Genomic DNA, 17,204 nt, shown 5'->3' with positions numbered 1-17,204 from the left:
ATGATGAGCAATGTATAATGCCAAGAATTATAATATCTACGTAGGATTCACCGTTTTATTATTATTCACAATTTGCAATTCGGTATCATCGGCTATAGAATGCGAACCGCGATCATACCACCAACGTAGGATTATAGTACGCCGCCTGCGCACCACAAGAAATATAAGCATTATCCACAGTCCCTGAAGTGCATTTATCATATCACAGAGCAAAAGATACGCTAGTAAAAAATCATGGCAATTAGTTGGCGAAAATATTTAAGAAGATTTATAAAAAGACGTTTACCTTCCTGGCCAGGTGAGTAAAATGTAATAATTTCAAACAACCAGGCTAAAATTATGATTATGCCCAGTAAGGCCACGCACTTAGCACTGTTAAGTAATTTAAAAATTTAAAGAAATTAAGTACTGATGGAGTTTTCAAAGAAAATAACTTACTCCTTTTTGACATCCTCGTATTTTTCCCTTTCAAACTGCCGTGGTACCACCGTAGACTCTTGTTGGTCATCCTCATCATTAGCACGCAAGTAGCCTTCAGTTTTAATGCGTTGAAAGCCAAAAAAGACTGCAACCATTACCTTTACACAATGTTAAAATTAATTATTTGCAAATGTTTCCAATAGAGTTAAATTACCAGAAAGCTGAGGCCAAGCAGCGTGGAAACTGGTGGAATAAAGTACCGTTGCGATTCTCGAATGGACTCCGTAAGGCCCTGCATGAAATACGATGGCATGCCCTGTAGTCCTTTTTGAACAGTCAATGAGACGAATATAGCGGGTCCGATGACAGAAAACACACAATATGTGCCAAAGTTGATGCCAATCCAAATTTTGTTCAACTGCACGTAATTCGGAAGCTTGTACCAAATGTTCAAAAGCACATTGCAGCAAATGCAGAAAAACCAGAAATAGAAACTCAATATGAAGAACTGTATGACATAGCCGATAAAACCGCCCGGAGATATGCCGTAGATGTGCACCACGGAGAACACAAAATAGCCGCAGGCCAAGCAGAGGGACATAAGCGCCACGGACCAACCGTGAATATTGCGCAATAGTTTCAATGTTAGATGAAGATAAGTAACCAAAAGCAGACAAGGTATGCTGACTAGCATAAGCATCGCCACTGTTATGATTTTGGCTTTGGAGATCTCTTCGACCTGGGTAATGCAAACAAAGACCAGCACACGACCGGATTTATCTTGATCTAAGCAATAATTTTGCTGCACCGTGTAGGACTCATTACCATTTTTATCAATGATCAAGAGCGAGCCATCTTGCAATATAAAAAAATCCTCTTCCTCATTGTCGTATTGAAACGAGCTGAAAAAGTGAACACTGCAATAAATATAAGAATATTTCAGAGCTCTTAAAAGTAACATCCAATCCTTATTAAACTTGTAAGTCTAACTGAGATGCATTCCCAAATTATACCTATTGCATGGATTTCCAATCTCGTAAGGTAGCGAAGTAGGTATTTCCAAGTCTTCGATACAATTGTCATATAGCACTGCATTGATGATGGTGGGGTTGAAGCTCAACACTTCGGTATCGCACATGGATTCACTTTGATTTTCGCGAAAATAGTTCAAGTTCTCTCCTAGCGGACAGCACTTGCGCAAACGAGAATTTGAATCTGTTGTGGGCTGAGCTCTTGATTTCTCTCTTTGTGAGCAATTCGAGGGCGTTGATTTGGCATTGGTATCATTGACTGTAGTACTGCTATGGATATCCGGGGAATGCGTGCTTGCACTAATAACATTAGTGGTAAATGTTGTTGCTAATGGCGTATATATTGCTGATGCTGCTTTCGTACTTTCGGTTGGAGCTTGGACTAAAGTTGTTGTCTCTATTGTTGGATGGCTTTTCAATAAATGAAAAATATTTTTTTATTTGTTATTGTTCAAATAAAAATAAATCTTACGTTTTTTCAGAAGGTTCAAGCTCAGCTTTAATACCAACTGCTAGCAAGCACATATATATTAGCACACTATATAGTTTCATATTGTTGCTTATTGTTATTGTAATCTAAAATGAAATCAATACAATTCAAGATTAGTTTGTTATAAACACTGCAACATATGTTTAGGTATCGAGCGACACGCTATAGTTTTAAGAACGTTATTTTCAGTTAATGCTTTGAGGCCAACACATTTAAAATATTTACAGCTTACTCTAATTTCCAAGATAGAGATATGTATATGCTGTCTGTCAATTATATAATGCACTTAAATTTAATACTTTAATATCAAGTCAAGAGTTAAATACAATTAGAAGCGTCTCCACTAGTATTATTACGTGTAGGCGTCTATTATCATTCACACATATGTATGTACATACATTCGTTTGTTTGGGTGTATATGTGCACAGACCCATTTAAGAATCTATCAGCAAGAATGTAATAATTATCAGAACACAGCTACCACACACTCTTATATATGACGTCATTTTAATGAGTGGGGTACTTTGAAAGATAGGAGTGTATATTTTATTTTTGCGTACATTCCCCAAATGCCTATACGATATATACACATATGTACATATAAATGTACATTAAACATGTTCAATGCAAAATGTATGACAAAACATATTTTCACAAAATAATAAATAAATAAGTGCAGTGATAAGTGCTTATAGGTATACATATATACATATAGGCTCTCACATATAGGCAGGTAGATAGCATAGAACAACAAACCCCTCAAAAGGGGGGCTGCTAGAGTTAGCCATAATTTTATCCATATTTGATTCATGCACAACTAACGCTGATAACAATCAAACAAACCTATATATATATATATATATATACAATATACATACATGTACATGCTATACTATATTAAAATTACACAATTACACGACTGAGTGCTTGGTGTACCTGCGGGCAGGTGTATTAGTATCTTTATCTACAAGTTATTTATTTACTCACATGCCAATAAACTGAAATTCTTTTCGTTATTTATGGGTTAATAGAAATAAAACAATTTTAAATTTACTATGGAGACATAGATATGCGCCGGATCAAAAAATATGCGCCAGTTCCCAAAATTTAATAAACAGCGCGCGCAGTCATTTTAATAATTATTATTTGGGAACCTGAAATGCATCCGGCAACCGCACGATGTGAAGTAATACTACTAGCAAATTAGGCGTCTTCTACAAGAGCGCACTTTACGCATTGCTTTGCGATAAGATAGCGAATAATGTGCGCAGGGCTACTAAAAGCAAATATCTGTGTACAATTGTTTTGCTCACGAATAATTGTGTGCCGGATTGAAATAACTCAAGCAAAATGGTCCGACAATTAACCATTTGTAACCGTCGGAATTGGCGCCATAGTTAACTCCCACGAATACAAATTTAAAATTTAACTTATCGTTAGCAGACTTATCGATAGAGGCATCGCGGCAACCATGTTAAAGATGCGCATGCAACCATGTGCGCTAAAGTACGTAAAACGACTACTAGAGGTCGCTAGCGACATTAGCAAATGGAAAACGCGCTGTGATTGGCTGACTGTACGCTATTCGTGCTATAAGTGCAGAAGTAAAATGTAAGGTACAAGTCGCTCTAACAGTTTGCTTAAAATTTGTTAAATAATATTGTATAAATAACTCCAATACGTTAACAATGTATTCCCCATGCGTGCTTATGAAGTGGTGTATTGCTAATTAATGGAGTTCGTGTCAACAGAACGTTTCTTGGCTAACTTGCGCAAATTTTCTCGGTTTTATAAATGGCGGACAATGTGCGTTGGCTTCATGTTCACAGACACACACACATGCATTTGTGTGCCCAGCATTAAAAATTGTGAATGTATAATTTGACAAAGCTGAGTTCCCGCAACATAGCATCCTTAACCGAGTAGCTTGTGAATGTGTGTGTGTGTGTGTCTATGTTTTTGGCGCCATGCTTTCAATTAGCAATGTTTTTCAGTATGCAATTTGTAAACAAAATAACGTTTGAAGTGAAATTGTGAAATTTATTGATTTTTTCCGCACATGTACACACTAGCACACGCAAATGCAGCTGTGTGCGTGAGTGTGAGCGCTAATGCGAATGCGAGAGAGATTGCCATTTACAGTGGCTAGTTCCTTAGCTTGAGCAGCTGCCAATTGTTATTGTTTTTAAAAAAGTATACTTTGTTTGCAGATAATGTGCGATACGTCTGAAACCACGCGAGGCAAATTAAGCAAAAGTTGATTACAACATTTCGCATAGGACAATATATTTACACAGTTATAGAGCCGCACTTACGTTAGATTTAAGTAAAAAGTGGGTGGAGGAGCAATTGGACTGATCAGTGTAAATAATGAGCGGTCGCGGCAGCCGAAAGCGTGGACGTCCACCAAAGACGCCTAACGAGCGTAACTCTGGACGTTTTAACTACCAGCTACTGAAGAAACCCAAATATCTCAGCGATGGAAAATCGCAACCAAGCACACCATCAGCGTCACGATGCATCTCTCCCCAAAGCGACGACAATAGTCGCAGCAGCACCAACAATCGAAGCAGCCGCGGCGCTGGTGGCGCCAAAAGAGGCCGAGGACGAAAATCTAATGTACACGCCAATACAAGCACCAACAGTTATGGCGGACGAAAAGGTAATTAAAAATAAAAAACACATCCATTTAGTACATATAATAACAAGTAGGCTAGATTCACATATTTAATATTTTAGTAGGCTGCTTAAAAACATTCAGAAGCGGTTTTCAGAATTTTCGACGATTGACAAGTAAAGTAATGTGTTATTGTCTTCGCTACAAAGTTAAAATTGTAGAAAATTTGGCGAAGAAGCGATAGGAGAAACTTTAGCAAAACTTAAGATCGGTATCTTTTCCTTTGCTACTTTTCAAATTTAGTTCGATTAACATAACTTAAAGTAGATTTAATAATGTCAAGCTTTAGATACGGTCGCCTAAAAGGTAAAAGTGAAATATATAAGGACCGATATATACACACACCCTCTAATAAATAATCACATCAACTAATGTTACGTTTGTATTGTGACAGGTTACGAGTCGGAGTATCACTACGGCTCAGACTTTGGAGATTCGGACGAAGAAAAGTCTGATAATGAAGATGATATGCTACTGACACCCAGCGACGACGAAAGCATAGATGCGGGCAACGAGAGCGAATCAGAGTTTTCCGTTTGCAGCTTTACACAGAACGGCGTGGGCCGACCACCACGTCCGCCCAGCCCGGAACCAGTTTGGTTGCAGGATGGTCGTGAATATGAGCCTCTCGAGCTGCCCGAGTCCTCAGAAGACCTATTCATAGGCAACGCGTACGCGCTGCGCGCTTTAAGTATTTACGAAGTATTGCGACGCTTTCGTCATCTGGTGAGATTGTCGCCATTTCGATTCGAGGACTTTTGTGCTGCTATGGTGTCCGACGAGCAGAGCGCACTGCTGACCGACGTACATATAACGCTGCTCAAGGCTATTCTTCGTGAGGAGGACGCCCAAGGCACACACTTTGGACCGCTTGACCAGAAAGACTCGGTGAACATTGGCTTATATCTGATTGATGCAATCACCTGGCCCGAAGTGCTACGCAGTTATGTAGAAAGTGACAAGGATTTCGATCGCAAGGTCTATCAAATACTCAGTCAGGGTGAGTATCCCTACACGAGCGTTGATCATCGAATGGTGGTGCTTCAGTTCTTGGCCGACCAGTTCTTGACGGCCAATTCGGTGCGCGACGTAATGGTGCAGGAAGGTCCCATACACTATGACGATCACTGTCGCTCTTGCCATCGTCTGGGGGACTTACTCTGCTGTGAAACGTGTCCTGCTGTTTACCATCTGGAGTGCGTTGATCCGCCTATGGTTGATGTGCCCACCGAAGATTGGCAATGCGGTCTGTGCCGTTCGCACAAAATCAGTGGTGTCATGGATTGTGTGCTGCCCCAGGAGAAGCAGGGTGTACTCATACGCCACGACAGTCTCGGTGTGGATAGACATGGTCGCAAATATTGGTTTATAGCGCGACGTATCTTTGTAGAGGATCAAGTGGACGGCAGTTGCTGGTACTATAGCAGCGTACCGAAACTACAACTGCTGCTTAAACGTATGGATCCTGTCGAGCTGGAGAGTCGATTGTATGCACAGTTGATAGAGCGTCAGGATGAGATCGAACGTCAAATGAGTCTCACCGAATCGCTAACCAATGAAAACAAGCACAGCAAGCGCACGCAGCTTGAGCTTGAGCAAGAGGCTACACAGGAACTGCTCGAAAAGGACACGCCGGAGAGCACGGAAAGTGCCGCGGAGAATGTTAAAAAAAATGAGGACAACAAGATGGTTACGCGTCAGAAGACAATCCAACTAAATAGTGGCACTCTCTATTTTAAGCTTGGTATGGAACAGGGATATAAGAACTATGTCAACCAGTATGCAAACAATCTCATTGCACTAAATAAGCCGCAGCGCAATGAGGAGCGGGATAAGCGGCGCCATCTCTCGCACAAATTTTCGCTGACCACCGCCTCGGATTTTAAATGGGTCGGCATCACCATGGGTACCTACGATAGCATTGTGACTACGCTGCGTCAAACACTCATCAACTTTGAGTCAAACATGGCTGCGTCCTTTATGAATCCCAACTGGGTGCACAACAAAAAATTGTGGAACAATGCAGTAATGAATGCCAAGCGTGCCACAGACTTTGCAGCTGTTATGCTGTTGTTCCAGGCCTCACTCAAGAGTGTGGTGTTTGCCAATGTGTGGCATGAACAGTTAGGGCACATTCAACTGCAGCGCATTTCGAGTTCAGAGCGTGAGGAGCGCAAGAAGCTGGAGAAGCGCGAAAAGCGAGAACGTGATGATGAGGAGGAGCGCAATCGATTGGCCTTTAATTACATTAAATACTCGCTGGGCTTGAAGCATCAGGTGTGGAAACAAAAGGGCGAAGAGTACCGTGTACATGGTCAGTGGGGCTGGCTCTGGCTCTCAAGCAGTCGACGCTGCGGCGTACGTGTGCGTCGAACTCGTGCACAGCCGCTAACTCATTGTCGCATTTATGTACACTATAGACTGGAGCACGAGCAGCCAAAAGACAGTGAACAAGAACAAGCAGATAAGAAGCCGGTTAATGAAGTAATACTCGTTGATCCGCGTACTCAACGCTTCATGCAGCAGTGTGAGTCGATCAAACAAGAAGGACAGGTCTGTCACTATCTCCCGGAGCAGTACACTAACGTCAGGGTTATTGAGGATGTGCAGCAGCGGGTCTCGGGTCAAATTGACGTGAGTAAAGCGCTAAATGCGCCGGCACGCCTCTATTATACCAAGGTAGCTCGGAAGTCGCGTCTAGATGAGCTGCTAGAGCGACGCACTAAGCTGGCTGAAGTGGAACAGCAGTTGGCCATCAAAACCGATACGCCAGCCGACATCAAACCACAGATAGTGCCAGCATCAACTGTCGTCCCCAAGCAAACATACTTGGAGAAACGACTGCTGCGTTTGACTGAAGCGGCGGGCAAGAGTGTCTCATCGAATGTAAACTTGGATCTGGTAAATTCACTGGCCAGGCAGATCCAGACGGTGCGCTTGCAGTTCAGCCAGCTGAATCGCTTCGCCAAGACATTCCGCTGCTACACCAAGGAGTGCAACACCAACTCTAATGCTGTTTCCCAGATCACACAGAACACATGCTACTCGCCGCTCTGTTTACAGAAGGCGCGTGCAAAGAAAGAGCTACTACTATTGCTACGTAAAGCGCACACTGCCGGCAATGGCTCTAAGGAGACTGTGGCCGCCATACTGGGTGCCGTGAAAAAGCCGTCCATTCTCGAGCAGAAGCTTACCGAAGGCAAAAAGGATGCTGTGCAGCAGTTGACTATGGACGAGGCGGAGGACCACAAGTTGGCGGAAGCCGAGACGCCCCTGGATTTGCTTAGCGACTGGGATCAGGCACGTGCGCATGCTGTTGCATTTGATGAGAAGTTGCTGCTCACTGACTGTTTGCTCACCCCAGAGACGCAGGCGACAGAGAAGACGGCAATGGTCGCCACTGTGAAGCAGGAGGAGTCGAGCCTAAGTGTTGACGCGAGCACACAGGACTCTGACAAAATGGATTTCATGGAGAGCATGGATGTGTGCAGTAATGTGGAAATCGAGAGTACGGAGGATTCTCTGGCTGCTACGACCAGCGCTGTAAGCTCTACAGCCAATGACGATGTGGATTTGTATGCAAGCGCACGCAAGAAGCGGACGCAAAAATCTAAGAAGGTCTACATTGGAACCAAAGATGTTTTGGATCAGACACTGGACAAGGACATACCGTTAAATAAGCAAAATCGACGATTTCCTATAACGCCGCGTCCCGTAAAGCGTGAAGATGTCACCAAATATGAGCGCGAATACTTTGAAAATGGCAACGAACGCGTCTATTCGGCCAGCTCTACTCGTGGGCGCGTCTATCTGATGCGCGATGCCGCTAAGTTGTACGAACAAAATTCCACCAAAGTGGAGGATAATAAAACAACAGTCATCAAGAAGCCGACGTATGCGCGCTATCCGCTCATTTCAAACTTTTTGACGCACAAACAAAAACGGAGTTTGTTGGTGTTGCCCCGCTACGAGCTGCTCAAGCTGGCACGTTTGGCGGGTAGGAGTCCATCTTCCGGATTTCATCATGCTGCTAAGAATAACTCCATTTGGCCCTATCAATGCTCGAGACCACTGTTCCGCACATGTTGGTCATATCGCACCTCAAATGCTACGACGCTGTCCACCATTGCTCTACAGCTGCGCATACTTTGGTGCTGTTTGCGCTGGGATGATATGATTGCCAAGCCCCCCTCCGCTGATGGCAAACACCAAGTCACAACTGAAAATGAGATTGTCACCTTAGAACTCCTGAAACTTCGCCACGCCGGACGCTTTGGTGAGAAGACAAGCTATCTGCGCCGAAAGGTTGTCATACCACTGGAGATGCCAAAAACAATAAGAGGTAAAATACGCTGTAGATAATAATATAAATGTAAGTATTTAATTAACATTTTTTGTCGTCCACAGAGGTAACTTCCATTCGATCGGGCTTACGCAAACGGAAGCGTGCAGAATCGCCGCAGCCCACAGAGCCGCAGATCACAGAGGAATGGGTGGACGAAGATAAGCTGGAGCTGTGGGAAATCAAATTTATTGGCGAGAAGCAGGAGAAGGCGCGTGTTGCGACCGTTACGCGTTCAGTAGCTTCGCGTCAATTGGAATCTATTAATGGCAGCGCTCTTAATGCCAACTCCAATGGCAGTCCAGGCGGACGTATTTTGTTGGCCGCCAAGCCAGGCGACGATGTGAAGGATAAAATGGAGCAGCAGTTAAAGCTTCAACGTGCTGTCCACCAGCAGCGTAAAGTGCTTAACTCTGGTGAAATCGTACGATCCTCAACACCAGGTACTACGAATGGCTGTTCATGGCACCCAACAAAAGGCTAATCTTAATCTTATATAATTTTAGTTAAAGGCCAAGTCATTGGCAGTCGTCGTGTAATAGTCAAGAATCCAGATGGCACCACTCGCATTATACAGCAAGCCGTGACACAGGTGCCACGCGCAATTGCTGCTGCAACCACCACTGCCAGCTCCTCGCCGTCCGCTAATGCATCAACTTCGGGAGCAGCTTCGGCGCCAGCTGCGCCACACAAAGTACAAATTATACGTGGACCAGACGGTAAAGTGAGCGTGCGTGGCTTAAACCCCGGACAGCAGCTGGTGCAGATGCCTGATGGTAAATTGCATGTGCTAACCACCACATCAGCCACAGCAAATGCTTCAGCGATAGGTAAGTGTGACTACTGTATTTAGGACTAGACTGAGTTGATGCGAATGTCTTGCCGAATTTAAGTATTTTCACCTAATCGATCTTTTTATGCACTACAGGTGTAAAAGGCAAATTGCCGGTTAAGGCTCTGGCTACAGGAGGCGCAACGCACGCAGCTACTTCAGCAACATCGACGACGGTAACCTCAAGTTCGCCATCGGGATTGATTAAGCAAATTGCCATGAAACAAGTGAATGTGACGAAATCACCGGCCACACAAACGCTGCCGTCAACCCAACGTGTAACTTTACCGTTAACACAGGTCAAGAATAAGATAATGCTAGCACAGCAGCAACAGTCAGTATCAGCATCGTCCTCTGGCGTACAAAAATTATTACCCAAAGTGGTGACTGGAACTGGTTCACCTGCCACACAGCAGATGTTTGTGCAGGGTGGCTCTAAGTTGCTTGTAACGCAAGGTGCGCAGGGTCAAAAGGTCATCATATCCGCCACGTCCAATGCTCAACAGCAACAGCAGCAGCAACAAATTGTGCAACAGCAAGTACAACCGGCACCACAACAGCAGCAACAGCAACAAATTGTTGTTAATCAGCAATTGGCCAGTCAACCGACTCAGAAAGTAATACAACAGATTGTAAACACGAGCAATGTGCAACAGCAAATTGTTGTTGGCGGACAACGCATCATTCTGAGTCCCGGCCAGACCATTGTAACACAACGCAATGTGCCACAAAGTCAAGCATTGCAAATGGTGCAACAGCAAATACAAACTCAGCAGCATATTGTTCAGCCACAGCAGCAGCAACAACAACAACAACAGTTTGTGGTACAATCTTCGTCTCCTGCCTCACAAACCAAGATGGTTAAGCAGTTGGTGGTGCAACAGCCTCAACAACAACAACAACAGCAGCAACTTGCTCAAGTTGCTATTGAGGAAAAACCACAAACAAGCAATAATACGGATAACAGTGACTCAACTACACAGCAAGTACTGGTGCCAAACTCAACCCTGGCGCAGCAGCTAGCACAGGGCAAACTGCAAGTGGCAACTATAAATGGGCAGCAAGTCATAGTCAAGCCATTGGGGAACAATCAGGCACAGATAGTGGCGCACATAAAACATCAGAACGATGGTAATGCGCATATTGTAACCAACAACACGACAACTGCCAGTCCACAATGTTCCCCCACCAAGCAACCCATGCTGCAGCAAACGGTTGGGCATCAAGCGCCTCAACAACAAGTTGTCGTACAGCAGCAGCAAGTTCAAGTGCAGCAGCAGCAGCAGCCGCAGCAGCAGCAGCAGCAGCAGCAACAAATTGTGCAACAAGTTCAGATGCAGCAGCAGCAACAGCCGCAGCAACAGACCATGAGCGTTGAAGAGAATCTGCTGCAGAATCAACCGCCTGGCACTGTAATCAAATGCGTAACAGCGCAGGTGCTTCAGACTGAGCATGGACCACGAATCGTATTGCAGGGACTGGTGGGCAATGACTTCACAGCTCAGCAACTGCAGCTGGTGCAAACCCAAGTCAAGCAACAGTTAATGAAAGGTGAGAGAATTTAGCAATACTAAATCGAATTAATTGCAAATGCTAAACCGAATTTTAAATTGCAGCGCAAGAGTCCAACGGCAAGCTGGGCGTGTTGGGACCCACGAAAATCTATCTGGCTGTGCAGCCCGAGCAGCCGGTGGCGCAGTCACAGCCGCCACCATTAACGCCAGTCCATCAATCGTCCACACATCAACAAGTGAGTAGCTTTTAAAATGCAAAATCCCAAACAGAAAGTGTGAGGGGCTAATCGAGAGAGAGGGAAAAGAGAGAAAATAAGAACGCGGGCCAAATCCGTAGGCTTTATTTAACAAATTTAAGAAACGTATGCCAAGCCCTCGCACTCATGCACACACTGTTAAATTATTTTAATTTTAAATGTATTTTGTAAGGTAACTTTTAAAAGCGTACGAAAGGCATGTTGCTTTTATTGAAACATTATTATGATCCATTACAATTATGATTTTAAAATTATTTATTATAAATTTTGTTTGGTACTTTTAATTGTTTTGTTAAACAACAAATATTTTATTTGTCACAACCTGTGGCACATTCCTTCGCGCATGCAAGAGCTATTTGAGCGACTTATTTATAAACCAAAAAGGCTTAATTTTGCAATATAATAATATTTCAACTAATTCTATAGCATTTACATACACACAATCACAAATACACACAGAAACAGAAACATTCACACTTACTAAGAGCTAAAGAGGTTTAAAAGTGGTTCTCAACAATACTTTTCAAAGATTATCGATTATTTGTACGTATTTATTTGAATCGTCTGCTTAATTTTGATTATGTTTAAATAATTAGTAATGTAATTATAATTATAGTTTAATATTAATTATGTATAATTATATATTTTTAAGAGACAAGCTACAAACACAAACCACTCACAGACACAGATACAAAAATATATTTCTGATTATTACTATAATCACCTATTACGTTACAATTACAATATTTAGTGAGCATTTTATTCTTGAGACTTTTAAGTAACTTTAGCGACCAGGGCACAAGTATTATAGACAAAATACGCTTAGAATTTTGTTTCTTGCCTAGAATTCAATTTCAATGCAGTTTTAATTAATAATTATCCGATCTATGTTACCTTATAATGTTTGTAAAGCGCTTTTTGCAATAAAATATACATTATGTATTATTCATTAATACAAAATATTCAAGAACAATTCTGTTTTTTTTTGTTTTTTGTATAATATATCAAATGCAGAGAACTTTATTAATTTTATTATTGTAATTGTAATAAACTAAGTGCACAAAAATATTTTTAAATATTGTTAGAAATATGTATACTTTAACAGATTTATAGAAATTATAATTAAATTAAATATAAATGCACAAGATGAAAAAGCAAATCTTCATTGTATATACATATTTCATAGCAAAGAAGTAAAATGTTAAATGTGCTTGTATAAAAAATTATGAAATTGCAGCAGAATTGTGTCGCTTACATCAGATATGATAATATTTAATACACAACATTACTTTACACATCCCAACATCTTTTCATATACTTACTAAATTAGCTGAAACTAAAATTTGTATGAGTAAAGCGTGTTCTGTGTTATGCTTAAAGCAAGTTTAAGCTTTACATTTTCATTTATTTCGTTATCAAGTCCAAGTCTCTTAGACTACGAATATAAACTCTCTACCTCTTAGATATAATCCACCTTACCGTTTATGACACATTTATACTCTCTATATGCACACACACAATTACGAAACTTGTGTGAAATTTTTGTTTTCGAGTTAGTTGGATGATTATTTGCAAATTGGCCTTTGTGTTGACAAAACGCGCTCGCTTCATATGCATATGTTTGTATAAGAATATGTATACTAACATGTCCATTCATGAAGTTTAAACAATAAACATATAGTAAAACCTTTGTAATTTCAGTGTAAGAAATATTTCGCAAGAATTATTTTCAATATGACTTTAATCAGAAATCAGTTGTAGATTTTGAGTACCAAACATAAAGCATATGGATATCAATTTATTTTTTGTTTCAATATGGCCGAACTCACTTTGTTTACAAAAATTCAAAAATATATTAATATGAAAAAGAAATTGCTGAAGAGATTAACCCACACACAGAGTTTTAGTTGGCTGACTTTTAAAATATGTATGCATATATGTATGTATGCTTTACATGCATATGTGTATGCATAACGGTGCATCTAAATTTTAAATGGCAAACTAAACGACGAACCATTGCATATCGCCGCCCCTTGACCGGCATATAAGCGCATGTGAGCTAGTTTTCATTTAAGAAAAAAATTAAAGAAAATCTTTTTATATATAACACAAAGGCTTAACCATTTTTGTAATCATCTCATCTAAATCGAAATAAATTTTTACACTTGTCAAAAATAAAAATCTGGAAAATAAGAAATCCCAATGCAAATACTTTATCGCAAGAATTCCACACTCACACACACACACACACACACAAACATAACACACGCACACTTACGACAACAATCGATCAATTCTCACATATACAGTTACACACTTCATTTTGCCGCAATTTTCATTATTACTATTTTAAAGAAAAACTAACTTTGTATTAAAAACAATTTCGAACATCCTTAAAATAAAATCCATGCTGCACTGCTTATATATATATAAATATATATGTATATATATATATAAAACCAAACGAAACTGAAAACAAACGTTGCCTAATATAATAATAACGTGTGTCAACTACAACTCCAAAAAAAAAAAAAAAAACTACGTGTTAATCTCTTCGCCAAATAAACAACAACGACAACAACATAACCAATAATCATAAAAAAAATACAAATACAATAAAAAATGCGTTAAAGGTTGCCTGGAACAAATACTACAACTGATCTCTGATTAAAGCCAGGTAGGTGCTCAAACAAATTTTAATAATTTACAAATATTTAACTGCACTAGGTATTGTACATATACTACATTCAATTTTATTTTTAAGTTCTAAATAATAATTTCCTGACAAATAACTAGGTTGGTGGCATCTCTATTGTTTATGTAGTAAGCACAAATTATGTTTTGCAAGAAGAAGATTTTAATGATGTCAATGCTCAAAATGATGAACTTGTTGCTAATCCTAATCCTGAAACATGCGATGGTAACACTAACGATGAAGATGACGAAGAAGAAATTATTGTAGTTTGCAGTCCTGCTAAGAAAAAATCAGAAAGTCTAACGCAGTATAATTTAGAAAAAGAGCCTTATCAAACCGATGAGCTTTGGCCAACAGAAGTTGCATGCAATATGGAAATTGGTTATAGGCCAGAAGATGAACAAAATGAGCAGTTTAAATCAGCCATAGAAAATCAGCATCAAGTTAATCAAGATAAATATTTAAACTTAGACGAATTTGATAGTGCTAAATCGAAAGTCAATCGATGTACATTTCAGACCAACAACAACAGCAACAACAACCACAACAACAACAGGAGTAGCAACGAATCCACCACGCTTGCAGCCAATATCGAAGAGAGTGACCAACAGAACAACACAGCCATTGTTACCGACAACATTGAGCTTGCCGCGGCTGATAAGCATAATGCCGCCAACAACAATTTCCAGACAAACACACTCGAGTATGTAACAACAAGTGAGTTGTTACAGGGCGATGCAGAGCAGTCCGAGAACTTTGTTGTAACCAGCAACTACATACAAGAATGTAAGCAGGAGTTATAAATATTTAACGACATAATAAATTAATTTGCTCTTACCATTACCAGCCATTACCAATGCCTTGAAACAGGGAAATCTAAGTCCTGAGCTTGAGGAGAAACTGGTTAATATGCGCAAGAAGCAAGAGACTTTGGGAGAATGGACCCCGTCTATAAATCGTGCCGAGGGTGGCGCCAGTACATCCAATCGTCGACGCACTGTCTCACGCCAGTCGAACCACAACATCAACAATGACGACGAGGAATGGAAAATGCGCACACCATCCAAGCGTCAGATAGTCCCAAATAACCATTACAATAACGCAACTAAGAATAACCGCAAACCAGTTGGGCTAGCTTCAACGATTTCGGCATCATCATCGGAGCAGCTGCACGAGAATGAGCCAAACCTGAGTGAATCAAAGCAGCAGCAGTTGGAACGCCATAAGGATTTGTTAAAGAAGAGCATACTTCGTAAACGGTCACTGCTTGAGCGTAATTTACAAAGCGAGATACGCGATGAGGTTGACGCAAAGGTGCGTCGGCATGTGCGCGCCATGAGCACCACAACGCCGGAGAAGCAACCTGAAAATGAATGCACGCCCTTGTTTGTCGATCGTCTCAAAGAACGCAATTCGGAACAAAAGCGGTAAGTTGCTAATTCAACTACAAGAGACGAAGAAAATTAAAATTATTTTCAACAGCAGCAGTGTCAGACCAACGATTAGACATAGCTTGGCTGCCGAGTCTAATACACTGCACAACAGACACAGCGCGGGACGCCCCAAAAAGCTTTCCAGAAAGAAAGAGAAATTATATTGCATATGCCGTAAACCCTATGACGATACCAAGTGAGTTTATAAATTGTAATTAAAAAATGATCCATCGTATTTATTATTGTAAATATTTTAGGTTTTATGTTGGCTGCGATTTGTGCAGCAATTGGTTTCATGGCGATTGCGTCAACATTACCGAAGAGGCTTCCAAAAAGCTAACAGAGTTCATCTGCATCGATTGCCAGAAGGCGCGTGAAACACAACAGCTTTATTGCAGTTGTCGGCAGCCGTATGACGAGTCTCAATTCTATATTTGCTGCGATAAGTGCCAGGACTGGTTCCATGGCCGTTGCGTTGGCATTGTACAGAGCGAGGCCGAATACATCGATGAATACGTCTGTCCGGAGTGTCAGCGCAATTCGGATGCAAGCGCTGCAAATATGAAAAGTCTTACGCAAACAGAAATTGTTGAGCTTAAGACCTTGATTAAACAAATACAGGTTCGTGATACACAACTTGGTTCAGAAGTTCACCATACTTTGACTAACACATTCAACTCATTATAGTCTCATAAGAGTGCCTGGCCATTTATGGAACCGGTTGATCCGGAGGAGGCACCAGACTACTACAAAGTGATTAAAGAGCCCATGGGTATGTTAAGCATTTTTCTATCGCATGTGAAAATACATTTATATTTTGATATTTACTCACAGATCTCAAGAAAATGGAAAGCAAACTCGAATCGAGTAACTATACCAGGTTGGCCGAATTCATTGGCGACATGACAAAAATCTTCGATAACTGCCGCTATTATAATCCTAAGGAGTCATCATTTTATAAGTGCGCGGAAGCGCTTGAATCGTTCTTTGTACAAAAGATTAAGAGTTTTCGAGAGAGTGTTGTTGGTCAAGGCAATTGAGCTATTGCAGTTTATGTAAATGAAAAACTTCATTTTTTAATTTGCACACTGATTACATTGGAATAATGTAACTTTTTTTAAAGTTAAATAAACTTGTGTATTTGAGTATATCTATACTGCTTTAAATTTAAATGTAGAGTAACTCAGCTATATTAATATACAATATGTAAAATAATATTATTGCATAAAATTGCGATAAAAATGAATACAAGTACACATATATAAATATATATATATATATATATATATATATATATATATTTTAATGTATGCATTAATTGCATTGGAAAATTAGCATAAGTTGTAGTTGTAGTTGAGATACACTTAAAAATTGAAATGCGAATGGATTGCGTATTTTAATTAAATTGACTTTCATGTGAACTAAAATTATAATTATAATGAGGATAAATAATATATAAGTAGCGTTGCCTATGTACAGCTCTAAATAATAACTGTAAATAAACAAACCACGT

At 40.5% G+C, this 17,204-nt stretch overlaps 2 protein-coding genes across 6 annotated transcripts; one reads left to right on the top strand and one right to left on the bottom strand.

The window, feature by feature from the left end:
• Positions 1 to 8: 8 nt before the first annotated feature.
• On the bottom strand, positions 9 to 3,108 carry LOC108599694 (probable G-protein coupled receptor Mth-like 14). 2 transcript variants are annotated; one of them, XM_017986691.2, is made up of 7 exons: positions 2,929 to 3,108; positions 1,924 to 2,027; positions 1,434 to 1,862; positions 635 to 1,322; positions 439 to 578; positions 287 to 372; positions 9 to 221 (listed from the first exon to the last, which is right to left on the bottom strand). In XM_017986691.2, the coding sequence occupies exons 2-7, from the start codon at positions 2,001 to 2,003 to the stop codon at positions 37 to 39; spliced, it is 1,608 nt and encodes a 535-aa protein (XP_017842180.1). In that variant the 5' UTR covers positions 2,004 to 2,027; positions 2,929 to 3,108; the 3' UTR covers positions 9 to 36. The 2 variants fall into 2 exon arrangements, with proteins under 2 accessions (XP_017842180.1, XP_017842179.1); XM_017986690.2 differs by having other exon boundaries at positions 635 to 1,337; positions 2,929 to 3,106.
• Positions 3,109 to 3,675: 567 nt separating this feature from the next.
• Positions 3,676 to 16,848, top strand: LOC108600097 (nucleosome-remodeling factor subunit NURF301). 4 transcript variants are annotated; one of them, XM_017987458.1, is made up of 12 exons: positions 4,143 to 4,603; positions 5,013 to 8,960; positions 9,026 to 9,403; positions 9,467 to 9,790; positions 9,889 to 11,343; positions 11,409 to 11,542; positions 14,360 to 15,044; positions 15,106 to 15,685; positions 15,741 to 15,887; positions 15,949 to 16,312; positions 16,379 to 16,463; positions 16,526 to 16,848. In XM_017987458.1, exons 1-12 carry the CDS (start codon positions 4,312 to 4,314, stop codon positions 16,729 to 16,731), a joined length of 8,598 nt encoding a protein of 2,865 aa, XP_017842947.1. In that variant the 5' UTR covers positions 4,143 to 4,311; the 3' UTR covers positions 16,732 to 16,848. The 4 variants fall into 4 exon arrangements, with proteins under 4 accessions (XP_017842951.1, XP_017842947.1, XP_017842949.1 ...); XM_017987460.1 differs by having other exon boundaries at positions 4,152 to 4,603; positions 14,777 to 15,044; XM_017987459.1 differs by having other exon boundaries at positions 4,152 to 4,603; positions 15,744 to 15,887.
• The last annotated feature ends 356 nt before the right edge of the window (positions 16,849 to 17,204 follow it).

This window comes from Drosophila busckii, chromosome 3L (assembly GCF_011750605.1).
Source record: "Drosophila busckii strain San Diego stock center, stock number 13000-0081.31 chromosome 3L, ASM1175060v1, whole genome shotgun sequence".
In the NCBI taxonomy this organism is placed as follows: Eukaryota; Metazoa; Arthropoda; class Insecta; order Diptera; family Drosophilidae; genus Drosophila; species Drosophila busckii.
This window is presented reverse-complemented; position numbering and strand designations above follow the sequence as displayed.